This window comes from Lithobates pipiens, unplaced genomic scaffold (genome assembly GCF_037356315.1).
Source record: "Lithobates pipiens isolate NorthernLeopardFrog02 unplaced genomic scaffold, aLitPip1_a1.2 Scaffold_8, whole genome shotgun sequence".
Taxonomy (NCBI): domain Eukaryota; kingdom Metazoa; phylum Chordata; class Amphibia; order Anura; family Ranidae; genus Lithobates; species Lithobates pipiens.
In genome coordinates this window covers 202,122,320-202,149,970 of record NW_027507903.1, presented here as the reverse complement: position 1 = coordinate 202,149,970, position 27,651 = coordinate 202,122,320, and the positions used below count along the sequence as shown (strand labels likewise).

The following is a 27,651-nucleotide window of genomic DNA, read 5'->3' as shown; positions in this document are numbered from 1 at the left end:
AAAAAAAAAATACATTTCAATAGATAGAAGGGAATAAAATAATTTTACTTTGCTATGTTACGTTTTATATATATTCTTGAAAGAATTATGACATCTTTGTGTTTTTTTGCAGAACACTGATGAGGACATATATGAATTAACTTCACGCACTACTAGAACCAAAAATCAAATGCAAGAAAAAGGGACCCAAGAACCAACTGTTCGCAATTTGGAAGAGAAGAGTTCCAAGTCATATAAAACAACACCAGAAACTTTGCAGCTACATGAGCATGATAGTCTCAAAACTTTGCTGTATCCTACCTTGCAAGCTACATCCAAAACATATGTTGCTACAACTACTGATAAGTATAAAGAAGATTTGAAAACAAGTGAACAAGAGGAAGATGATGAAGACAAAAGAAGCACAGAGTTAAAAAGTAAGGTTGACATATGGTTGCTTAATGACTCTGTCACTACCAAACCACCCTCAGCAAATGATGTCCAAACCAGTGCTACTAATGATCTTTTGCTGACCACAACCAGCTGGAAAAAGAAGATTTTAATGCCTTCCCAGAGACCTCAGAATGTTATTAGTGACACTTCTGTAACTACTCTGACTACCTTTTCTGCAGCGTTTACATCAGATGAGACATCTTCAACAGATCCAGTTTCCTCAAAAGCTCCAGAAGAATATACCAGTGACAGCACCTATGGGGTCATTAAAAGCACATTGAGTGATGAGAAATATGAAGCATTTAATGCTACTTCCCAACCTGAAGCTAAGAAGGGGAGTTCTGTTACTACATCTGAGATTACATCATCATCCTCATCACAACAACCACTGTCCTCTTCTCCAAGCAAGAAAGATCTAGAGCCATCTACTGTTCTTCCTGAAATAGAGAGACCCTACTTTTCAACTTCTACTTTTTCCCCAGTTGAAATATTTCAGCCTATTTCCCCAAGCTTTGGACAACATGGCTCTGCTTCTCCGAGTGAGGTATTCGCTCAGACAACACAACCAATATTTAATGGTGAGATACGTCTTCAACCCTCCTACACTAGTGAAGTTATTCCTCTAGCTACCCCCTTGTTGTCTGGTAACCAGTTCCTAAAAGCTACCCCTGCCGCTTCGGATATTGGTCCGACCCTGCATGTCACTCCTGTATTTCCCAATGTCGATGTATCATTCGAACCTTCCTTGTCTTCCAATGATGGCATACGTTTGCATACATTTTCCTCCGCTTTCTCCGCTAGTAAAGTGTTACACCATCATGCAGTATCTGAAATGTTTTCACAAGTCACGCAGACGGTTGCAACTGATACACTTTCTTTGCATGTTTCTTTGGCCTTGCCTGAAACCAGTGTTTTAGTTCAGCCAAGCCAAACACATCATTCTGATGTGACACCACATCAGACTGCTCATGCTGCTTCTGAGATGTTAACATTTGGTCATGAGGGTGACACCTTTAATAATGTTCCATTTATTTCACAACTTGAAACACCAAGCACTGATTTAAAGATGCATGCACTTTCTGTGGTGTCTGAACCTGCCTATTCTTTGTCTAATAATATGGCTTCCACAGAACCCTTTGCTGTTACCTCTGACTCTTCGGTGTTCTTGCATGATTCTGTGGGGGTGTTTCACCAGGGTACCTTAATAACAAAGCTTAGCACTGAACTGTATCTTAAGCCAAGTACTGTAATAACACCAGAGGATGTTTTACTTCAGCCTACACACTCCACGATTCAGGATGGGGAGAACTCAGAAACATTCTCTGGTAGTGGGTTCTTTTTTGATGGGATAGATGGTTTGAAAAGCCATAATGAGACCCCAGCTGCTACAATAGTTGATGTTAAATATAACACACTTGATCTTAATCAAAGCAAGCCAATTACCACAAGTCTTAAAGTAGATGACACTGGATCTCAGACTACATCCACTTATGGTGAACTAGCTTCAGGTGCAAATCATGAAGTCATGGCAGACCTTTCTTCATCCAGTGTAATTAGGGACACTCAGTCTTCACCTGACATCCACTCAGTGTCTCTACCCACTGCCAGGAATTTTGATGCTGACATTAATGCAATGTCAGAAAATCTGCTACTTGTTCAGCCAGTGAATTCTGTAACAACAACCTCTGGTGATATATTGCTTAACGCTATGCTTGCTGCAGCCTCAAAAACTGTCTCTGCTTCTACTGATATGCTCCCTTTGCCAACTCAGGAAATCTTTAATGAAACATCAGAAAAAGCCATCAATGAATCACTGACACAAATGGCCTCACAATTGCCTAATACTAGCATTGCTTTGGCTGTGCCCAGTGTTGGAGAGTTGAATGAAACATCCAGTTACCGTTACATAGGCGCTAACACTGGCTATCTGCTGCTGCCTTCTTCTGTTGGTGCTACCGCTGAGTCTTTGTTGCATTCTACATATGTTCAGTCTGTTTATATTTCTTTGTCCCCAAGTTCTGTTGAGCCTGCATACGCACAGCAAACAATGTCAGTCTTGCATGAAAATGTCATTGAACCTCATTTTTTCACTAATGTAAATTCAGATGAAATTGTATCATTGTCACATGATAATGGCGTAACTGTTCAGCCTGTAGATACTGTGCCTTTTTTATTTTCTGCAAAATCTCATGCGGTTTCTACTCCAGTGCTGCCTGTCAATGCGTTAACCCAGCAAGATGCTACCCTTTATTATCATACTCCACCATATGCTTATCCTACGCATGGCATTTCTGTGTCTTCACAATATTCTAAAGGCAGTGTGTTATCCACCTCTGCACTTGATACTGAAGCTAAAGATTCTGTTCTCCATCATATTATTTTACCAAATGTATATGTTTCTGTTACAGCTGATTCTCCAAACAGTGAGAGTCCTAGCACATTATCAGTATTATCTGCTACATCTCAAACACCAACTGATGTGTTGTCTACTGTCAGCTCTGATACCAAAACGGGCTCTTCTGTAGTGGATGATGGTTATCTTGTTGTAGCTAGCACAGATTCCACATCACATACAGAAACCCAAGAAAATGTAGTAGCTGATGTAAGTAGTTATGTAGAGCCTGTATCGGCGAAGAATAATTTAAGCTTGAGTGAGCTCAGTGAGACAGCAGAAGAAGGAAGTGCCTTGTCAACAGCTGCATCGGACATTCAAATAAGCCCAGACTTTGAAGAAAGAAGCTTTTCTACAACCCCAAGCACTGAACCTAAGAAGCAGAGTGACATGACTTTACTGGAGACCCGCATCCAGACGGAGTACATGACCGTGGAAAATACATCTGAATCAAATTCTTGGGCAGTACTGACTGGTGATGAAGAAAGCGGTTCGGGTCAAAGTACCTCTGATAGTCTTAGTGATAATGAGACTTCTACAGATTTCAATTTTTCTGACCTTAATGACAGAGACAAAGACTTTGAGGTTGCAGTTGAACCAGGTAAAGCAGATTTAACGCCTGGATCTGAAATGTCAACACTTCCATCTGTAACTAGTGATCGTTCAACAGTAGCCAACGTGTCTGAGGCAGGTTAGTGGTGAAGAAAATAGGGTTATGATATTGCCTCATATATAATGAAATTATTATTATTATTATATGTTTTTTGTGAAACATTGGCAATATTCTGATTTTTAATGTAGTATGGAAACAGTGTTTTTAAAATTAGAAAAAAAAGAGTATGTGCTTGGAACGAGTGGCACATTTTTAAGTCATTCCAGTTTGTAGAAAATTTTAAATACGTACAAGTTAACAGATTCTTTCAAGCCAGCAGTCTAGACATGTCCCTGGTAAGTCTAATTTTCTTTTTTGGATGACTGCAGGATTTTAGATACAGTATTGTTTTTGAGTTAGATAGTGTTTTTTTTTTTTTTTTTTTGGCGATGTAACTGATGTCATAAAATAAATCGTAATATTAAACTTGACGAGATACGATGATTCCTAACATAGCTTGCGCTTCTTTTAATTGCTTTGGTTTTGGATGCACTAGCTTCAGCAAAACTCTTCTGTGTTCTCGCAACTGGGTCTTCTTGCTTTGCTATCCTTTGCTTCTGGATTCTAATCAAATAAACGCATTAAACAATGTAACAAACAATGCAACCAATTGTTACATATGAATGCATGCAGCATGCCCTGATAAAATAGTGGATTTTCTGCAACATTAAAAGGTGCTACCCCATGCATAGGGGTATACATGTATACAGAAGATTGGGTGACTTTAGGGTATGTTTTTTGTACTACAAAGTGTCTTATATCTGCAATATGAGAACTTAGCCCACACTTCCTCCATTTACTCACTGATACACAAAAGTTTGTACTGTTTTTAAAGGTGTCATCAACCCTCTTTGGCGTCAATACACAGGTTATATTATAGATGCTAGAAGAAAAAGGAGTAACATTGATTGCCAGAGTAACCAAGTTGTATCCATCACATGTGACTAGTTACTTTGGGCATCACTGCCACTTTTTTTCTCCAGTTGGTATGCATGAGCTTTATTGTTACTAAAAGTGTTTGGTTGGTGTTTACATTATTATATAATGTACAAACCACATTGCTAAGGCAAGTATGGAATTTAACCTTAGTACACATTATATATCTTTAATTTTACAAATGTTTCCTAACTTTTTGCATAATTTAAAATGACATATGTATTTTCAAAATTGTCAAATTTACAGCCCATGTGTTCTGTACAGAGGATGCACGTCAACACATGCAACGCATGCACATACACATGAAGTGTTATATAACACTAGATACATGTTAATGTCCCTGTTTCACTATGACAACCCTTTCTTTCCCTGATTTATCTGGCTATATTTCATAATGGCACTGATGTTGTGGTTTGTTCAGTTCTTTGCTGTTAAAAATCTCCACCTGTATGCCTGAGAGTTCCACAATAACACGTATACTAGTATGTCTACCTAGTGGTAGGTGGTAAGCTACAGAAAATTAATTTACAAAAGTTATTATGATTTTTTTTTAATTTTTACTTCAAAGCTTTTAAAAGATTATTGAAGAACATGTATACAGTATGTATGAATATATATAAAAATTAAGTTTGCCCACTTAAGCCACGTACTCGCGATCGGATTTTCAGACGGGAAATGTGTGATGACAGGCTGTTGGTGGAAAATCCGACTGTTTGTACGCTCCATCGGACAGTTGTTGTCGGATTTTCCACTTTCAAATGTTGGATGGCAGGTTTTAGAATTTTCCGCAGACAAATGTCTGTTGTTCGATTTTCCGAGCATGGGTACACAAGTCCGTCGGACAAAAGTCCAAAGTACAAACACGCATGCTCAGAAGCAAGGACGAGCCAGAAGCAGTCGGTCTTGTAAACTAGCATTCGTAATGGAGAATTAACATTCGTGACGTGGCAAATTATGAAAGCTCGAAATGCAGCACACGTTCTCTTCTTCTTTAATGGGATAATAATGTAGCTGCTTTGCTGGTGATACTGATGGAGTTATTACAAATTTTCAAAGGCTTTTTTTTTCTAGTGATATCTAGAATAATATTATTATGCTTTTTTTTGGGCCAAGTTACCACAATGCCATTATTCCATAGTTTTTAAGATCAAAGATACAACTGTGTTGGTGTCCCTTGTCAATTTTACATTGTATTTTTTTAAATGTAACTGCCTACTCCCAAACTGTCATTTGATGTAAAACACATAGCCAAGTATTATTCTCCACAATTTTTTATTGTGCATTAAAGAAAGAAAACAAATAAAAATAGACATGCTATCTGCCAATAGAACTTAACCAAAAAGTGCAGTCTATGCATCCAAAAATATAGAAAATATAACAAATCAAATCATTATCAAATCATTATTATAAAACCAAAAAATAAAATAAAAGCCTCATGCATGTGTCCTGCTTCTTAATATAGGGGGTCAGCAATGCCAAGAGTTGGTGACAGCAGGAGTCCGTCATCCGGAGATAATTCCGAAAATCATCTGGATTATTCTCCTGGAGCTTTCACAGCAAAGGCATATGACATAATTGGTCACAATTAATAAAGCAACCAATTTTTGGTCCAAGAACTCCTCCTCCTCCTGTTCCTGGACTTGGGTCAAAGCAATAACTCCGAGGCCAATGATAAATAACACGTTATCTTTTCCAATTCCGCAGACATGTCTGGTTGACGAACGGCCGTTCAGAAACAAACTGAAAAGCATGAAATGAAAAGCGCTAACTGAAAAGCGCTAAATGAAAAGCATGAAATGTAAAGCGCGAATCAACACTCACCAAACTTCTACTAACATGAAATTAGCAGAAGGAGCCCAAAGGGTGGAACTAAAGAGCTGAAAAACCACGTAGTACGTCACTACGCTCGTGTTTGTTGGACAACAATTCCTTGCCATTTGTATGCAAGACAAAATCCAGGCACACTCCTTCAGATAAAAGTCTGAGGTTTTGTCTGCAGAAAATCCGATCGTGTGTACAACGCTTTACAAGGAAATATAGGGTCCATATTTTTTTTATCATAGGTGTATTTTAAATGATAGAGATAGAATATCAACCAAAAGTCGTGAAAAAAACACATGATATAAATTGATTTTCAGTTCAGTGAGTAAAAAAAGTATTTGATCCCCAAACAAAACTTGACTTAGTATTTGTTGGAGAAACCCTTGTTGGCAAGCACAGAGGTAAAACGTTTCTTGTAGTTGGTGACCAGGTTTGCACACATTTCAGGAGGGATTTTGGTCCACTCCTCTTTACAGATCTTCTCTAAATTCTTAAAGTTTCTTGGCTGTCTCCTGGCAACTCAAAGTTTCAGCTCCCCCCATAAATTTTCTATAGGATTAAGGTGCTTCTTCTTGAGCCACGCCTTTGTTGCCTTGGTGGTATTTTTTGGGTCATTGTCATGCTGGAAGACCCATCCATGACCCACCTTTAGTGTTCTGGCTGAGGGAAGAAGGGTCTCATCCAAGATTTTATAATACATGGCTCTGTCCATTGGTCCCTCAATGCAACAAAGTTGGTCAGTACCTTTAGCAATGAAACAGCCCCAAAGCATCAGCCCCAACAGCCAAGAAACCTTAAAGGTTTAGAGAAGATTTATGTGCTTTTTCTGGATTTATGGTTGATATTCTGTCTCTATCATTTAAACTACACCTATGATAAAAATGATAGACCCTTAATTTCTTTGTAAGTGGGCAAACTTACAAAATCTGCAGGGGATCAAATAATTATTTTGCCCACTGTATATATATATATATATATATATATATATATATATATATATATATATATATATATATATGAAAAACAACAAATATCCGAAATACTAAGTACTGCTGAACCTAGCGCTCAAAAATGGAAATAAAATTTGTTTGCACTGACAGCTGCTATTATAAAAAATTCTCACTCAATATTAAAATATGCCCCAATATAAAACCAAAACATTAACAGGGCTTAGTGTGAATGAAACATTCAAACCACATAATGATATCTCTGGTGAAAACAAAATCTGTATGCTTGTATCATTGTCTCCTTCACCTTCACCAATCCACCGCATGCTCACCCCTTTGTGTATATGCTTACCAAAGGTAAGTGTAGCCAGAGCCTGCACAATCATCCACCTCATAAGGCTGCAGCATCTCTTACTGGGAACTTGGGATGTCTGAAGATTGATGCCATCAGTACCACTTTATACGATCATCTGTATCAGCTGCCGTAAACTATTCAGTACCTGCTCCTGCACCAGACAACTATCAGAAAGTCTGCTGGTGTCTTTGGCAATTTGTTGCACTTGAACTCTTTATAGGAGGAGAGAATTTACTATACCACTCTATATTCCTGTATAATGCATCTTTGGACATTTCAGTGGATGTTTATGTTTTAAACCATTAAGATTTGAGAGTTTATTTTTGATTTATCTTTATTTGGATTTTATATTGCACCATATGAGATATCATTATGTGGTTTGAATGTTTCATTTACACTAAGGCCGCGTACACACGGGCGGATTGTCTGCCCAACTAAGTTTGTCAGACAATCCGACAGACAGTCCGTTCAACTTTTGAATGAACGGACTTGACCACACACGATGAGCAGACAGTCCGCCGAAAGCTTGCGCGATGACGTGTACGGCACGTACGACGGGACTAGAAATTCGACGTCCAATACACTGCAATGCAACCTTCGGCGTGTAAATCCTTTCTGAGCATGCGCCATACTTAGTCCGTCCAACTTGCCTACACACGAGCGGACTGTCCACTGAAACCAAGTTTGGACGGACAAAATTACGGAAATTCCGAAAGACTTAGTCCGTCAGACTGTCCGCTGAAAAAGTCCGCTGAAGCCCACACACGAGCGGATTGTCCGCTGAAACACGTTTTAGCGGACTAAGTTGGGCAGACAATCCGCCCGTGTGTACGCGGCCTAAGTGTTTTTAATGCTTTGGTTTTATATTGGAGCATATTTTAATATATATAAATATATATATATATATATATATATATATATATATATATATATATATATATATATATATATATATATATACTTAGTAGTACACCTGTACTCTGCATGAGAACATTTAACTACATGGCCCATGGCACTTTCAAAATAATTAGCAAAGTAGAAGGTCTGAGCACTGCCATGTGGGAAATGGAGGAGGGCTGGCTTAGCCAGATATACTTGCTTTGTATTTTTAACGCTCCCCAACAGTCAGTCAGCCCACAGGTAACACTGTAAATTAAGTGAAGGCAGTGAAGGAGACTTGCTACAGACAGCAACATTACATATATAGTACAGGTTTATGAAATTTTGGCTAATCAATAGATTCAGTTCTTTATACCGTTGCAAGATTATTATTACAATTATGGATTTTGGCTGATATTTTATATTAGAATTAAGCTCGGTTACATTCAGGGAGTCAGTGTGTGTGTGGATAAAGTGAACCTGTTGCTGTACGCTGTTTGAAAAATACAGATTCTCTCTAACTACCCATACTTAATACTACAAGATACATGTTGTGCAAGTCACATATCTTATCTTCAATACTACTTGTTATATTCCGGTTGGCTTAAGACAGAAAGTTGAACTCAAGTCCCCACCAAAAAAAAATGAATACCGAAAAACTGTTTAGGGAATTCACCTTAAAGAAAAAAGTCACAATTGGGACTTTGGAGGAACTTGAATATTCATCTTTAAAGTAAAACTTAAGGCAAAACTTTTTTTTTCAGTTTTGGGTAGAGCAGAGAGGGATTAGAAGACCTGTCCGGTTTTTATTGCCCTCTGTGCCACAATTTGCCCTATCACTCTAAATAAGTTTCCTCTCACTTCCTGTTGTAGCTATAGGACAAAAAGTGAGGGGAAATCACAGATGGCACCATAACAACATGTGGGATTTGTTCTCTAAAGGAGTAGAAAAAGTTCACTTGACAAAGTGTATTTCACTTTGCAAAATAAATGTTGTTAAAGCCTAACTCTGGGTTATCTATGAATTTAAATAGTTTATTTGAGCCAAGCTTGCCCAAATGAACTACTGTATATCCTTTAATAATAGACACACCGCTGGGAGTGCTCTACAATCATCAACCACATACAGTATACAGCGCTGTGTTCCAGCAGTGGTATGGGGACTTCCGTTTCTGGAACAAAATCGAGTCAAGCTAAGCGCTTCTCAGCCATTCATAGGAAGTCTTGTAATTTATGAATGAATGCAAGGCTTCCTCAGGATAAGATGAAGATAGTTTGTAGAACACTTCCAGAGGGCACATCTAATATCCAGCTTGACACAAACAAACTATTTATAGTCATAGTAAACCTAGAGAGGGTTTTAAATACGTTAAACCTGTGTTTACTTTGAATAGCCAAAAATATGCAAATAAAATTGGAAAAAAAACGGATTTTGTCTGCATATTAATGCAAATGTTCAACTTGCTAAGTAAATCATCTCTACTCTTTTAGTAAATTGACCCCAATGGATTAGGCCAGACACTTGACAGGGTACCAAATATTAAACTTCAGCTGACATCTGACCCCTGAATTGTTTTCTTTAAAGGGCTATTTCACCTTTTCAGAAAAGATGAAATAGTGAACGACCACCGTACACCCTCCCCACCTCCTGGTCCCTGCTGTACTAACCTCCGTGGGTAGTGAGTTGTCAGTGCCCATGGAGCCAGTGTAGTGATCCAGGAAATTGAATTCCCACTCTTCTCCCTCTTCATTCTGCGGGGCAAACTAATCACTACTTTATGGAGGCCTGGAGAAAGATGGAGAAGAAAATGGGTAAATACAGCAAGAACTGGGGTGAGGGGGAGTTTGTAGGGTGTTAAAGGTGAACTATCACTTTAAGTATCACATACAGCCAATGAGACTGATTTACTAAAATATTTGAGAATGTTCACACATTAAATTGTGTGAAGATTTGCTTCAGTTATTTCATCTGTTTAGTTATTTCATCACATTAATACAAGGTGTACATTCTCCCTGTTCAGTACTCTAGCACCCCAGTTCACCATAGGCCCCTTTGTCAGTAATCTGTTGATTTGACAACCCCTGTTCCCAGAGATGCCCACTGCAGGCTTCTTCTTGTCTTTTACATATAGGAAACCCATCGTAAAAAAAAAAAGGTTGAGAACTTTTTCAAAGCCAGCAATCAAATTCAAAACTGCCTTGTAAGTTTTAATGTGAAAGCTAACATTCATATGCACAATACAGGCTTCATGAAGTTTGCCCCCAGACCCTGTAGCTGGCTACACAATATTCAGAGTAAGGTAAACTGAGTGAGACCATGGACAATAAACTATTGTCATATTCCTAACCAGCAGTATTGATTTATGAATGTGCATACGTTCAAATTATGGGCCCTGTTCGCAAAGTGCAAATGTTAATGTAAATCAAATCAAAGTCAGTGCAACCAAAAGGCCATGGCCATATTCGATCAGTGACATCTCCTTGTTTTACATTCGGCTTTGGCCAAAAAACCTCTTGACCAGCAGCTACATGGGGCTGGGGGTGCGTCGATGGTTGCTAGGATACGGACAGCCACTAGCATCCTAGCTATGAGATGCCTTCTGAACGTAACCCATTCAAGTGGCCATGCACATTGTGGTATTTAGATTCGTATTTTGAAGCAGTGTTCAGGGACATAAAAAATGTCCCAAACCTTCAGTCTGAGAGGAGCATACTGGCATAATTTATGCACGTAAATGCATGTAAATGTGCACATATGTGTATATACAGTATTTATTCTAGTAGTTAGAATAAATGAGAATTCTAGCCATTAGAAAGAGTTTATGCTATGTCTAAATGCACATAGAATTATGCAACAAAACAAGCATCTTTTATGCCTGATTTTACTGGCAGAAGGATCCAGCATAGAGAGGAGTGTTCTAATTGGCCCATGTGCATAAAGCATGTGCATAAAGCCTAATAGGGAAAGAATTAAGAATTCAATAACTTTGTTGTGAACTCTGAAAATGTAATTTCTGAACCATGCTTACAAATTAAGAGGTTAGCAATGGCTTGTTTAAAAAGCTTATACCGCTTACAGAATATATGAAAACACTTCAGTTAGCAAGATCTGGGCACAGTTCTACTTTAAGCATTGTTGCAGTGTTTTCTAGATATCATAAGACAATACCTGACTGCTTTTATTTGTTGCCTGGAATTGCTCTTTAACCCCTACGCTGAAGGTTTCATTACTCAATGCAATTAGCATTACCAGTATACTGCTGCTGCTAGTACTACCTTGTCATACCTCCCAACATTTAGAGATGGGAATGAGGGACACCTATCAGCAAAAGTATGCAGGCATGGGACACACCCCTTGTCACGCCCCCCTTAAAGGAGAATTGTACAAAAAATTTAATATTGGTTCAACCCACAAGTTTAACCACTACTATTCCTTTAGATTGGCTTTTGGAATTTACAAATGCAGAAATGTAGAAATCAAATGAAAGGATTAGCACTGGAAAACACTTTTTGATAGATTAAATTGCTTTTTATATACAACTATATAGATCAGACCAAAATGAGGGACAAACGAGGAGGCATGAGGGACAGAGGGACATTGCTCCAAATCGGAGACAGTCCCTCAAAATCAGAGACAGTTGGGAGCTATGTCTTGTTTGTGTCTCCATTTGATTAACCCCTTCTGGGTCATTATCTGTATATTATTATTCCCTAGCACAATGCCCCTTGCTGGAAATACATTGATAAATATCACCAGCCAAGACTTCCATGACTTGTGGATTTTGATCCTGTATGTCACTAACAGGTGCTATTCCCAGAGAATGCCAGATAAATTCTTATTTGTCCTTAAAATATATCATATATATTTCAAGTATGCAAATTCAAGTTTTTTTCCTGTTCAGTTCACGCTGTAGAGGGGCCTGCTTTTGCATCGGCACAAAAGCCTATTCATTTGAATGGGTTGCTGTACCTACGGGAAATGCAGGGAAAATTCCCTGACTTTTTTTTTTTAAAACGCAGCTGCACAGAACAGCACGGTGCTACGGCACCATGCGGTTTCATGCACCTGAAAATGCACCGCTTTTTCTGATGCATGGGGGAGCCATTGAGAATGAATGGCACCACCGCATATCTGCAAAAGAGCAACATGTGCTAAGCCTGCGGCTTGGGGAATGCGTACAATTTACATGTTTCCAGACCCACTACAGTGTGAACCTGAATCCTGTCAAGTTAACTGCCTGCTGATGCTGCTAAATTTGTCCTGGGCATCTAGGCATCAATGACCTCTGGTTTTGGGTATTGATACTAAAGGAAAAGACTGTTCACTTAGCTTAATGAACTCCCAATCATGTTCAAAGGAAATTAAAAAACGCAGATTAAGGAAACACCACTTCACTAAACTTTACTAAATTATTATTTCCTTTGTTGTGTGAAGAGTATCTATCCCTTTAGTAAATCAACCACTGTATGTCGTTTAAGTGTATCATTGCTTTATGATAAACATATTATTTTAAAAATGTCAGTAAAAAAAAAAAGTTCCCAAAACATTAATCCTTATTACAATTTCCTTACTTTCATGTGCTGGCACATATTTCATAAGTCAACTTGTAAGAGAACATTTTTTTTTTTTTTACAAATGATTATTTTTGTTATTTAGTGGAAAACCTGACCTTGCTGGTGTATTTAGTAATATTTTGCTGTATCCACTAGATGGCGCTGTCTTCCATACAATAGCAAAGTTATACTAACTCTAGCTCAGTCATTATGATAGGATATCATACAGAAAAAGTATAGAAATACAATTGATGTTTTTTGTATACATTAATAACGTTAAGTATTTTATAATTTTAAATTATAAAATTAAGTACAGTGAAATTCTAATCAGCCAGCAATTTAAGGAGACGTCAGCTTATTAATTATTCCATATTGCCGCACAGCTATAGAATATCGGTAATTGTAAAAAATAAAAATAAAAAAAAAGGGCAAGTGGTAACTTTTTTGTTTTACTGACATTGGTGATAAATGATACATTTAGGAGACGTCAGATTATTAATTATTCCAGATTGCTGCACAGCTATAGGAAATCTAGGAATGGTAATTGTAAAAAAAAAAAAAGCAAGTGGTAGTTTTCGTTTTACTGACATTGGTAATAAATGATAAATGCTGATGTGTGATTGGATGGTGTGAGTGTAAGCACACAGGCCTGGACTTGGCTGCATTTGCTTACTTATATATAGGTAACATAAGCAGACACCCCTTTCATCAAGGTAATAAAACAGTTGGCCAAAAGCATCTTTACATGGCTGACAGCTGGTTCCCCCAAGAGAGGGCTAGGAGTGGTCTGCTACTGCTAACATTAGTATCATCTTTTGATCTGGTTTTTGCAACTGCTTCAAAAGATGATTTTGGTACAGGTTTCTCTATTATCAAGCCTATCAAGCATCCAATATTATGGCAATCAGGGCAAGTTTGATCAGATTTCTGGATCCTTAGGTGCATAGTTAAAAGCATAATACTGGGGGAGATATTTACTAAACCCAGAGCACTCGGAATCTTGTTCAGCTGTGCATGGTAGCCAATCAACTTCTAACTTCAGCTTGTTCAATTAAGCTTTGACAATAAGCCCTCATTCACACTGAACGCGGGTTTGAAATCGGGCAAGTTCAAGTGAACTCGCCCAATTTCAAACCCGCATTTCAGTTCAATAGGCTGCGATTTTAAGTCAAATCGCGCCGATGTGAACGGGGGCTAAAGCCTGGAAGCTGATTGGTTTCTATGTACAACTACGCCATATTTTGCTTCAGTTTTAGTAAATCTCCCTGTGTGCTGTTTAGATTTTAAAGTTTTTAGTATTGTCCACAAGTACAGTAGCATATACTTATTTTTTTTGTTAACGTGACATTAAACTGTGATTTAAAAAAAAAAACAATATATTTGTATATGTACTCCTAATTTAAAAAAAAAAGTACTATTGCTCTGAGCCTCTTCCAAATCTCCAAATGCCTTTTTTTCCCTGCTTTGATCCAACATATGGTTAGAGGGTGGTTACATTGTTCTCTATGGTCCTAATGTACGTGGGAACAAAGCCACCCTCTAATGCTCCTGAGATGGACTATGGACTATGGGATCTATAGTGTGCATAGAGCAGTGCACATGACCACAACGAACACGCACTGTTCGTTCCAAACAAATGGAAATTATACTAAAAAGGAGAGGTTCAGAAGCTCATGGAGGATTTTACTAGGAGGAAGAAAAACACAGTAAGAAACAATTTCATGAAAACTAGATTACATGGTCATTAAGTAGTGAACGTGTATGGATTATTTTTTGGAGAACAAGAATATTTAGTGTCACTTTAACAAATGTTTTTCTGAGAAAACAGTTCTTCTGTTATTTTGATGGAATCCAGTATTTAAGACTTCATGGCAGTTTATCCAGTTCTTACAATACCTATGGCCTTTAAAGGGTTTCGGTCAGTTTTATTTTTTTAATTCAACATTATACAGCCAATGGATGCTATCAACTAAGGCATTTTAAAAAAACTTTTTTGCCATTCAAAACTTTTTTTTCTGATCTTTTTGCTTTTTGGGCCCATTCACACTTGAGTGTGTGTGTTAACACATGTTGTCCAGAGGCTTGATGTGTGAGGGCAGCTCATTCGGTTTGTATGGGCTGACAGTGCACCTCAATGCATATAAAAAAGGGAACTGTACTATTTTTGTCAACGTATTGCTCCAAAATATCCAGCACATGCATTCTAGTGCGCTGTTGTTACCATCTATTGTCTATGTATGTTGAGGTGCCATTAAAAATAGGCAATTTCCGTAACACATAGGAGGGAAATCAGCACTTATGTTTAGTGTTTTTTTTTTTCTTGTTTTTTTTTGTTTGTTTTTTTAACAGAAGTTCTATTGTATCCATGATGCAGCTGGTATAATGCATTCCATGATATTCAATATGCAAAGGATCCTTGATGCACTTACAATATATCTTTATTGGTTCATACACATGTATAAGTCTTTCATTGGCCTTTGCTAGCTTTTCTGTTAGTGAGTTTCAGCCATTGACTTGCAAAACAATGTCTTACATCTTAGATCAGTTAGACACATTTTTTTTTAGTATGAGCAAAACAGGAAAAAGCAATATATACTGAACCATGTCATTTTATGCACAGTGACCACTGAAAACTCCTTGGCATGGTCAAACATAGTATGCAGTAGTACATAGTAGTAGTAACCAATTTTGACAGAAAGACCTGAAATATTTTGATACAAGAAGACATTGCAGATCTCTACACAGACATGCCCCCCACTATGCAGACAACTGTGTGATCAAATGTTCTGGTACACAGTGTGCGAACATAAGCAATATGATCAATTGAAATCTAATTGCCTTGGCTCAGGCTTTTGCTATCTGGGCCAACTAGTTCATGTGACATCCCTTTTCAGGGACAGCAGGGAAATGTGCTAATATTTAACTTATTACTTGCTTCCTTTTTTCTATATTTTTTAATCTGGCCCTGATATTCATAGATGAGCGTACTTTCTGTTTTTCCATAATTCACTAGTTAATGCCCTCTTCAAGTGTAGCCCTTCATTAGATCTAATGCAAATTATTTGTGCTTTTTTGAACTGGGAAAAAATGTTTGCTTGACTGACTAGATGGTGTAGGAACCATGCAAATTAACATTCATTTCAACCTCCTGGGGTTCCTTTAAATTGTTTGTAAACCAAGAGAGTATGCTACTATCTTAAGTATAGGGCATGCCATCAACAATTAGTTAAAAGAGGAAATGCTTTATAAGTAATTAGTAATTATCTGTTCATCTGTCTTATCTATGCTGGAAGATGTCCCTGACCTCTCTCCAACACACAGCAGGTGACTTACAGCCTCAGCTGTGTATATTCCCCTATGAGACTGCACAGAATTGGAAGGGGGGGGGGGTGTCCATTTCCTTCGGTGGCACATTACGTTCAGCTATCTGCTCTATGCTGTGCTGTATGTGACATCAGATCCCCATCCAATGCTTTAGGAGGCTGTTAAGAAGAAAGGGCTGTAAATAAACAGGTGCAATTTAAGTAGGAGGAATTGTTTCATCTCTGTATATCACTTGAGGCTAGTCACTCCAGTGGGTATACAGTGGGGTAAATAATTATTTGATCTTCTGCAGATTTTGTAAGTTTACCCACTTTCAAAGAAATTAAGGCTCTATCATTTTTATCATAGGTGCATTTTAAATGATGGAGACAAAATATCAACCAAAAATCCAGAAAAAAAAACACATGATACAAATGTTATAAATTGATTTGCAGTTCAGTGAGTAAAATAAGTATTTGATCCCCAAGCAAAACGTGACTTGGTGGTGAAACCCTTGTTGGCAAGCACAGAGGTAAGATGTTTCTTGTAGCTAGTGACCAAGTTTGCACACATCTTAGGAGAGATTTTGCGCCACTCTTCTTGACAGATTTTGTCTAAATCCTTAAGGTTTCTTGGCTGCCTCTTGGCAACTCAAAGTTTCAGCTCCCTCCATAAATTTTCTATAGGATTAAGATCTGGAGATTGGCTAGGCCACTCCATGGCCTTAATGTGCTTCTTCTTGAGCCACTTCTTTGTTGCCTTTGCGGTATATTTTGGGCCATGCACGACCCACCTTCAGTGTTTGGGCTGAGGGAAGAACTTTCTCATCCAAGATTTTACAATACATGGCCCCGTCTATTGGGCCCTCAATGCCGCAAGTCGACCTGTACCTTTAGCAGAGATACAGCCCCAAAGCATGATGTTTCCTCCTCTGTGCTTGACTATCATGATGGTGTTCTTAGGGTCGTAGCCAGCATTTTTCTTCCTCCAAACATAGTGAGTCCCCCTCCTCAAGAAGGCACATGTACAGTCATGCCAATGGACATCTAAATTATTCAGAGAAGGATTGGGAGAAAGTGCTGGGAGACCTAAATTAAGCTCTTTGACTCGACTCGCTGTGTTTTTTGAGGAAGAAAATGCTGACTAGGACCCTAAGAACACCATCCCTACAGTCAAGCACGGAGGTGGAAACATTATTCTTTCGGGCTGTTTCTCTGCTAAAGGTACAGGCCGACTTTGCCGCATTGAGGGGCCAATGGACAGGGCCATATATTGTAAAATCTTGGATGAGAACCTTCATACCTCAGCCAGAACACTGAAGGTGGGTCGTGCATGGGTCTTCCAGCATGACAATGACCCAAAACATACCGCCAAGGCAACAAAGAAGTGGCTCAAGAAGAAACACATTAAAGCCATGGAATGGCCTAGCCAGTCTCCAGATCTTAATCCTATAGAAAGTTTACGGAGGGAGCTGAAACTTCAAGTTGCCAAGAGACAGCCAAAAAACCTTAATAATTTAGAGAAGATTTGTAAAGAAGTGTGGTCCAAAATCCCTTCTGAAATGTGTGCAAGCCTGGTCACCAACTACAAGAAACGTCTTACCTCTGTGCTTGTCAACAAGGGTTTCTCCACCAAGTACTAAGTCATGTTTTGCTTGGGGATCAAATACTTTCTTTACTCAATGAACTGCAACTTAATTTATAGCATTTGTTTTTTGTGTTTTTTTCTGGATTTTTGGTTGATATTCTGTCTCTATCATTAAAAATACACCTATGATCAAAATTATAAACCCTTCATTTCTTTTTAAGTGCTCAAACTTACAAAATCTGCAGGGGATCAAATAATTATTTTTCCCACTGTATGTAAGGGTTTACAACCATTTTCATAAAAAAAAAAAACAAAGGGCACAGAAACATAAAAATTAATAGTTTTTTTTGGTGGCGGTACTGACACTTTAGAATAATATTGGGCTCAGGGAACAAATTTTTATTTTTGAGTCCTGTAAGAAAACCCAACATTTTACAAAATCAAATGTCAGCGCAATCTCATTGTAAAATGAGGCTGGCTTCAGACCTATTTGTCTCCATCTTCATTGTTTTTTTAATTATTTTAGACAGATTCCTTCTCACGCATTGAAATGTTTTGCCATTTCTGGCAAAGGCCCTTATAACACACATTGAGGGTTGAGAAAATGGAAATGAACTTTTTTGGCCTATGCATGTCAATGCAACACATACTGTATACGTAAACTAGCAGCTTTAAAAGAATGGTAAACCTTTGCGCACGTGTTGAGCGTTAAAACCCCTAAGTGTTAATGACCCTCCTACGCTGGTCTGTTTAATTGCTAGTTCCTTGGCTCTCATGGTGTCACTTTGTCTTTACCCGTGATTCAGAACAAGCATGCAATCAGATCTCTGACTTCACTGTCTATATCAGGGGTCCTCAAACTACGGCTCTCCAGTTGTTCAGGAACTACAATTCCCATCATGCCTTATCATGTCTGTGAATGTCAGAGTTTTACAATGCCTCATGGGATGTGTAGTTTCACAACAGCTGGAGGGCCGTAGTTTGAGGATCCCTGGTCTATATGCTTGTTCTGGGACACAGACCCCTAAAGCTGTAAAACCATTGCATGAGAATGTCAGCCAGGGAACCTCCAACTTTTAAAAAAAGTCACCAAAGGCACCCTTAAATTTCTCTTTTTCAGGTTTAGACCCCATTCACACCTGAGCGTTTTGTAGCTTGAAGCCTGAAGCTACAAAACGCTGGAGGGGAAAAAATGTATTATTCTCAATGGAGATGGTTCACATCTTCACTCCATGTCGCCTGAAGCCGAACGCCTGAAGCTCAAACAAGTTCCGGACCATTTTTTGTCGCTCGAATTGAGCAGATTTGGGCGTTTTTCTTCTTTTAACATTGGTGACCTTTTGCCCTGCACAAAATCGCACAATTTTCTGCTTGAAAACGCTACGCTCAGGTGTGAATGCAGCCTAAATCTGAGACTTTTTTTTTTAAGTACAAGTCATACAGTAAGAGGATACTATTTTATTTAATTACACATGGTCTTTTAGTATTCCCTTGCAGCTCAAACCAAACATTGTAATGTCCTGTTTTCCAAGCACTGTTATTAATGCCCAATGACAGACTCCCATTTATTGGTCAGATAAGAGATCATTTCCCTTTTTCTTTAGTTAAATGAGCCTGAGAATTTCCCATAAAAAAACACACGCCTCTAAAAATGAATAAACTTTATCATACTAAAATATATAACAGTTAATTATGCTTAATCATTTTCCAAATTTGTTTTGCTTCTTGGATGGATAATTATACAGATAGACAAAAAAGGGTCTTCTTGGTGCTGCTGGGTGCCTATTATAAACCCCTAGCATTCAATACAAATTGTTTTTAAAGTAGCTGGAAATTAGCAATGCTGGCTCTGAGTGAATCTGTCTTTTTCCCGCTATGTTTTCCAAATCGAATTCAAAATCGTGTGGGCAAACATTAGATCATAAAAAACAGGGAGACAACGAAAAAAGGAAAAAAGGGGGGGGGCAAGAATAGGTGGAATTTTGCGGTACCCAAGAATTACAAATTTGATATATAAAAATACAAATATTTTTATTGTTCACCGTATCATTAAAAACACCATTATATCAATTCCAGTCATACAAAGAACCTCCACCATAGTATCCCATATGTTTTGTCAAACATTTTTTGTTTTTTTTACTATTTTTTGCCATTCTTTAAACAAGATGGAGCTGGCAAATATATATGATAATGTTTCACAGATAATCACTTTATTAAGGGGTTTTGAATAGACTATTCATTGACAAAGTAAATATTAAAGTGATTGTAAATGATCACCTTGTAAAACAACCCATTTAGTTAAAAAAAGAAATTAAATGCAAAACATTTTTGTGTAGATATAAAAAAAAACATTATAAATACAGTTTTTCCCCTTTTTTTTATAAGTGATCACATTCCCTCTGTTCTCAGCTGAGCTTCCCAGTGAATGGCTGTGCAGCAGGGGCATGTCAGGACAAGTCTGACCGTTGGAGAAGAGCATACTGAGTTCCCAACAGAGCTATAAAACTGACCATGGTGTGCTAGTGTGGTCAGTTTTTAACAGGAAAGCAAGGGGACTAGCTGGAACATTGGGGATTTTGCATAAAGGAAGCAATTCAAAGAGAACAGTTGACTTTCTCATAAATGTACATGGTACAGCATGCACATATCAGGAATATGAAGTGTTGGGGTAACAAATGCTTTAAAAAAACATACTATGGAAACTGTATCAATGGTCATTTTTTTTCTTGTTAAAATGTATGTAACCCTAAATTTGTTTTTCATTATGTTTGGCATCATTGCTTCAATGTATAAAGTTTTCATAAACAAATATTTTTTTGTGCTTAGAGATCCTGCTAGTAGCGGCACTTCCTGTTGCAGGTTGACATCACTAAGCCATTGCTTCACAATTAGCCTCCTGTAGACTTGCCAGACAGCCCAACTGAGGACATGCACATGGCAGGCTGACAGCTCTATTGCTAAGTGATAGGCAGCAGGTTCTGCCCCGTACACACGAGCGGACTTTCCGACAAAAAAAACGTGGAATTTTGTTCGAAGGTTGTTGGCTTCACCTTGTCTTGCATACACACGGTCACACAAATGTTGGCCAACAATTAGGAACGTAGTGATGTACTAGACATACTATGTGTTTTTTCAGCTCTTTAGCGCCACTCTTTGGACTCCTTCTGCTAATTTCGTGTTAGTAGAAGTTTGGTGTTGATTTGGGGTTTTTTTTTGCGTTTTTCATTTAGTGCTATTATTATTATTATTCTTGATATCACTTGAAAAAAAAACGCCTTTGAAAATTCAGTTGCAATAACTCCATCAGTATCACCAGCAAAGCAGCTTCATTATTATCCCATTAAAGAAGAAGTGAATATGCGCTGCATTTGGAGATTTCATAATTTGCCACGTCACAAATGTTAATTCTCCATTACGAACGCTAGTTTACAAGAGTGACCGCTTCTGAGCATGCGTGAACTTTTGTGTGACGGACTTGTATACACACGATCATAAATTCCGACAACAACGTTTTGTTGGTGTAAAATTTGAGAACCTGCTAGCCAACATTTGTTGGCGGAAAGTCCGACAACAAATGTTCGATGGAGCGTACACACGGTCTTAGTTTCAGCCAACAAGCTCATATCCAGCATTTCCCGTCTGAAAATCTGACTGTATATACTTGTCAGCCCACAACAGGAAGTTTGCAGATAGGAAACTTAAGAAACTTGTGTACAGAAAGACATGATGCCCAACATACTGAAAGATAGATTTAAGATCTATATACTGTACACTTTAGGGAAAACCTGTGCTGAGAGATGTGTGTAGGCTACCAATGCTGCCCTACCCTCTGAAAATGCGATTTGTCTGGTTGTCATGTTAATTTTCTCTTGTTTCTGAGTCACTGGCCCAGAGCTAGTATGCCGACGGAGGTCAGCAATGACATGCACCAATATTTCTTTCAATACAGATTTTCTTTGAAAATCATCATTTTTTTTCTTAGCATTGAAGTACATTGCAGTAAGGGCATTCTTTTGAAACAAAGCAAACAACATAAATCCAGACGCTTTATAACACCAATACTATTCAGCCGGCCATTCCCCTAACTACTACAGAAATGATTAATTCTCAATGAACAAATCCTTAGTCTATTGTAAATGTTAAATAAATAAAAATGTTGTTTAAAAAAAAAAAGGAATTGACATTTCACTGATGACTGGAAAGTCTCCGTTCACCTTGCCCCTATAATTAGCTTGCCATGCCTCCTTAATATCACTTTAAATATACTGAAAGGGCTAAAGAAAAGCCCTTATACAATAAGCTGCATGTAATAAAACAGCTTACACTGTCAAAAAGGAACAGTTATGATCTCCTTTCTTTCCCAAACCACACATGCCCCATGAACCACATCCTATTTTCTGATGCCATGAAGAGTTTTCTAATCAAGGTGCGTCATTTTCATACATGTACAATAAATGGCTGTGTTCCATGACATGTAGACTTGGTGTGTAGATATCACTGCATGTCCTCCGTCTCATACATAATCGCTTTTGTGAAAATAGGCTTTTCAGATAACTGCATGCACTTTCCACATCATGTCCACCATTAAACCCATCAATATGTGAAACATGTCCAGATGTGTAAAGATCACTGGCTGTATCGTATCCACTGTATGTCTATCACTTTACGCGTGCTTGTAGTTTCCGTAAGGCTTTTTATCACAGCAAAAAAAAAAATGTTTTGACTAAAATAGAGGTGAGTGCCCCATATAGCTCCCATGGAAAGCTTCTAAATATAGACGTCGTTTTGGGTCTTGGCATGTATTAATATACCAGAGAAGTCTAAACACAACCCTTTTTGTTTAGAAAGAAAATTAAAGGGGATGGAGCACCCGTTGTTCTGCTTCTTTTTATTCAAAATCCCAACAGTTTCAGGCAACACTGTCCTTCTACAAGCTCTGGTGAACATGAGGAAGGGCACTGTTGCCCGAAACTGTTGAAACTGTGAATAAAAAGAAGCAGAAAGACTCCATACCTTGTATACATTTGATTCTATATTTTATATATATATCTATAGATCGATATATATACAGATATATATATATATATATATATATATATATATATATATATATATATATATAGATAGATGTAGATATACAGTATATACAAAAATAAAAAAATATATATAAAAAAAAAAAAAGAGGAAAACACAAGCACAGCTTGGATTGGCATATCTCCCTCATCTCCATCTCTCTAGAGTTACAGGAACCGAAAAAAGATGAGGGAGATGATGTGATTGTGAATAAACTCTTACTCAAAATGAATGAAATGACTGCACAGCTTACAGTAAATGGGTGTGTATAGCCATTCATTTTTAAAGCAGTGTGCAGTATAACACCATATATTGATTGCCATAGCATGTTGTATAAGCATGATTTGCATGGACTAATAAATGAATATCATATATATATATATATATATATATATATATATATATATATATATATAAGTATGATATTTATGCAGAATAGTAATGAATATATGCATGTTTTAGACCAGTGTCTGTTTCTCAAACTAACTTACAACGTGATTCTGTTTCAATGTATGGTAGTATTATGCTCTTGACTCTGATGCAGCATGTTGTGTAAAGCAATAAGTTATTCTTTCTTTAACCCAATTCTGCTCAGTAAAATGTACAGTTTTGCATAAATGAAGAAATGCACTTTATTCAAGAAAGTTGACAGATGTAGTTATATGTTGTTTTATAGACACAAGCACTATATTTTCTGAAAAAGGACTTTAGTCCAAGTAGAAAATGGAAATGATGGTGGACAAAGGTCCTGCTGTTGGTTAGGATGAGGATGCACTTTTCAAATAGCAGAATACACTGCAATACTCTAAAACAAGGATTTTCAGGTGAATGGGCTCTCAGGAAGAAAATCAACACATGTTAAAAAAGAATCTATTTTATTAAAAAAATCGAAAAAATTAAAGGGCTACAAAAACACCATTTAAAAAAATCATTCACACATAGTATGAGAAATGTTACAGGACATTAACCCCGTCAAATATATTTCTAAACAATGATGTTTGTCAATATGGTGCAAATTACATGGCGACTTAAAGGAGTTGCAAAGTCAGAAGGTTTTTTATCGTAATGCATTTTATGCATTAAGATCAAAAGCCTTCTGTATGCAGAAGCCCCCCTCGGCCCCCCTAATACTTACCTAAACCCATCTCTATCTAGCAAAGTCCAAAACTCTCCCTCCTGATTGGCTGCCGCTGCTGTCAACGAAAGTTAGCTAGCCAATCAGAGGAGGGAGGGGTTGGGACCAGGCCACAGCTCCATGTCTGAATGAATACTCAGCTTGAGTGCCCCCATAGCAAGCTTCTTGCTGTGGGGTCACTCAACAGGAGGGAGAGGCCAGGAGCACAGAAGAGGGAACCGAGAAGAGGAGGATCCAAAATCCACTGCACAGTAGACATGTGCATTCGTTTTCGTCCGAATGCATTTTCGTCCGAATTTCAGCTATTTTCGTTTTCGTTTTGACAAACGATAACGAAAGCACAAAATCCGAAAAACGAAAGATCCGACATAAATAAATGCTTTATTTTCGTTTTCATTGTTACAACAGTTCGATATAGAATAGGAGATTCGACATGACTCTGAACAATCTGTGTCTATAGAACCTGTGTTCGAATGTGCCTAACCTTACCTCTATTAGTCCAAGATTATATAGAGAAAATATTCGACAGAGAAAAAAGATTTGACAGAGAGAAAAGATTCTGCAAGATACTGTCCTAAAAAGTGTTTGGGGACCCGGGTCCTGCCTCAGGGGACATGGATCAATGCAAAAAAAAGTTTTAAAAACGGCCGTTTTTTCGGGAGCAGTGATTTTAATAATGATTAAAGTGAAACAATAAAAGTGTAATATTCCTTTAAATTTCGTAGGGGGGGGTTGTCTATAGTATGCCTGTGAAGGGGCGCATGTTTCCCGTGCTTAGAATTGTCCCTGCACAAAGTGTCATTTATGCAGGAAAAAAAGTCCTTTAAAATCACTCGCAGCTATAATGAATTGTCGGCTCCCGTAATACAGAGAACACTCATTGAAAGTCATTGATAAAAAAATAAATAAATAAATAAAAAAATTCAATTACCAGGCCCTTCAGGTCTGGTATGGATATTAAGGGGAACCCCGCGTCAAATTTAAAAAAAAATTGACGTGGGGTTCCCCCTAAAAATCCATACCAGACCCTTTATCCGAGCACGCAACCTGGCAGGCCGCAGGAAAAGAGGGGGGGACGAGAGAGCGGCCCCCCCTCCCTCCTGAACCGTACCAGGCCACATGCCCTCAACATTGGGAGGATGCTTTGGGGGTCTGTGACCCCTCAAAGCACCTTGTCTCCATGTTGATGAAGACAAGGGCCTCATCCCCACAACCCTGGCCGGTGGTTGTGGAGGTCTGCGGGCGGGGGGCTTATCAGAATCTGGAAGCCCCCTTTAACAAGGGGACCCCCAGATCCTGGCCCCCCCCCTGTTTGAAATGGTAAGGGGGTACAAAAGTACCCCTACCATTTCACAAAGAAAGTGTAAAAAATGGTTAAATAAAACAAACACACTTTTGAAAAATTCCTTTATTAAAAATAAAAAAATAAAAAAAAGATTCCAGCGGCGGTAATCCACTCTTGCTATCCAGCGACGGACGGTCATCTCTCCAGCGATGTCTCATCTCATCCAGCGCAGCGAATCCTCTGTCCTTCTTCTGTCTCCGTGGAGGAGACACTGCAAGGATTCCGGCGGCTGACGTTTCTAATATACGGAGGGCGGGGCCACCCGTCACCTGACCCCGCCCCCCTCTGACGCAAGGGGAAACCCGGGGTTCCCTGTGACGTATGGGTGACCCCGCACCCCTCTGATGTAACACAGGCAGGTTTCCGTTACATCAGAGAGGGGCGGGGTCACCCATACGTCACGGGGAACCCCGGGTTTCCCCTTGCGTCAGAGGGGGTGGGGTCAGGTGACGGGTGGCCCCGCCCTCCGTATATAAGAAACGTCATCCGCCGGAATCCTTGCAGTGTCTCCTTCACGGAGACAGAAGGATGGATCGCTGCGCTGGATGAGATGAGACATCGCTGGAGAGATGACCGTCCGTCGCTGGATAGCAAGAGTGGATTACCGCCGCTGGAATCTTTTTTTAATTTTTTTATTTTTAATAAAGGAATTTTTCAAAAGTGTGTTTGTTTTATTTAACCATTTTTTACACTTTCTTTGTGAAATGGTAGGGGTACTTTTGTACCCCCTTACCATTTCAAACAGGGGGGGGCCGGGATCTGGGGGTCCCCTTGTTAAAGGGGGCTTCCAGATTCTGATAAGCCCCCCGCCCGCAGACCTCCACAACCACCGGCCAGGGTTGTGGGGATGAGGCCCTTGTCTTCATCAACATGGGGACAAGGTGCTTTGAGGGGTCACAGACCCCCAAAGCATCCTCCCAATGTTGAGGGCATGTGGCCTTGCACGGTTCAGGAGGGAGGGGGGCCGCTCTCTCGTCCCCCCCTCTTTTCCTGCGGCCTGCCAGGTTGCGTGCTCGGATAAAGGGTCTGGTATGGATTTTTAGGGGGAACCCCACGTCAATTTTTTTTTTAAATTTGACGCGGGGTTCCCCTTAATATCCATACCAGACCTGAAGGGTCTGGTTATGGATATTTAGGGGGAACCCCACGTCAAATTTTTTCTTAAATTTGAGGCAGGGTTCCCCTTAATATCCATACCAGACCTGAAGGGCCTGGTAATTGAATTTGGGGGACCCCCACGCTTTTTTTTTTTTATTTATTTATTTATTTTTTTATCAATGACTTTCAATGAGTGTTCTCTGTATTACGGAGCCGACAATTCATAATAGCTGCGAGTGATTTTAAAGGACTTTTTTTCCTGCATAAATGACACTTTGTGCAGGGACAATTCTAAGCACGGGAAACATGCGCCCCTTCACAGGCATACTATAGAAAACCCCCCCCTACGAAATTTAAAGGAATATTACACTTTTATTGTTTCACTTTAATCATTATTAAAATCACTGCTCCCGAAAAAACGGCCGTTTTTAAAACTTTTTTTTGCATTGATCCATGTCCCCTGGGGCAGGACCCAGGTCCCCAAACACTTTTTAGGACAGTAACTTGCAAATTAGCCTTTAAAATGAGCACTTTAGATTTTGAACGTTGGAGTCCCATAGACTTTAATAGGGTTCTAAAGTATGCTATATACTAGCTCCGTCGAATCTTCTTTATACATTCGACAGACACCATAAGCCTTCAAAGACAGATTCGACCGTGATTCATGTGGATTTGCGGACGAATGCAATTTTTGAACGAAAAACGAAATAAATAAAAACGAATTTCGGGAGTAACTAAATAAATTAAGTTTTCAGACGAAAACGAAATTCCGAAACGAAATATTTTACTCTGCACATGTCTACTGCACAGAGCACGTAAGTATAACATGTTTGTTATCTTTATTGAAAAAATAAACAAGACTTTACAATCACTTCAATATCAATGAATAATCCACAGGCAAAAACCCAATGCGTTTTGCTAAAACTGGCTTCACCTGGGGAGAAAGGGGGCAATATGTTTTGATTAGTTCTCAATCCAAGGTAAACCCACACATAACAACTGGGATTGAACTTGTAATAAAGATTGTCCTGGCCACAGTAGTCTTTATGGTCAGAGAAATTATTTGATGGTTGCAAACAAGTTGATTGAAAAATCCTGACAAAGCACGTCATCATAAGCATCCCATGAGGGTTTTGATTTTC

The 27,651-nt window shown here is 38.6% G+C and overlaps 1 protein-coding gene across 7 annotated transcripts in view; it reads left to right on the top strand.

Moving 5' to 3' along the window:
• Positions 1-27,651, top strand: part of PTPRZ1 (protein tyrosine phosphatase receptor type Z1) — a 332,340-nt gene that overhangs the window by 226,483 nt on the left and 78,206 nt on the right. For 2 of the 7 annotated variants that reach the window (XM_077472626.1, XM_077472624.1), the window contains exons 12-13: positions 113-3,515; positions 22,270-22,284. In XM_077472626.1, coding sequence (XP_077328752.1) covers positions 113-3,515; positions 22,270-22,284 — 3,418 coding nt within the window. The remainder of the gene's footprint in view (positions 1-112; positions 3,516-22,269; positions 22,285-27,651) is intronic. The other 5 variants (XM_077472627.1, XM_077472625.1, XM_077472630.1 and 2 more) reach the window with 3 other exon arrangements.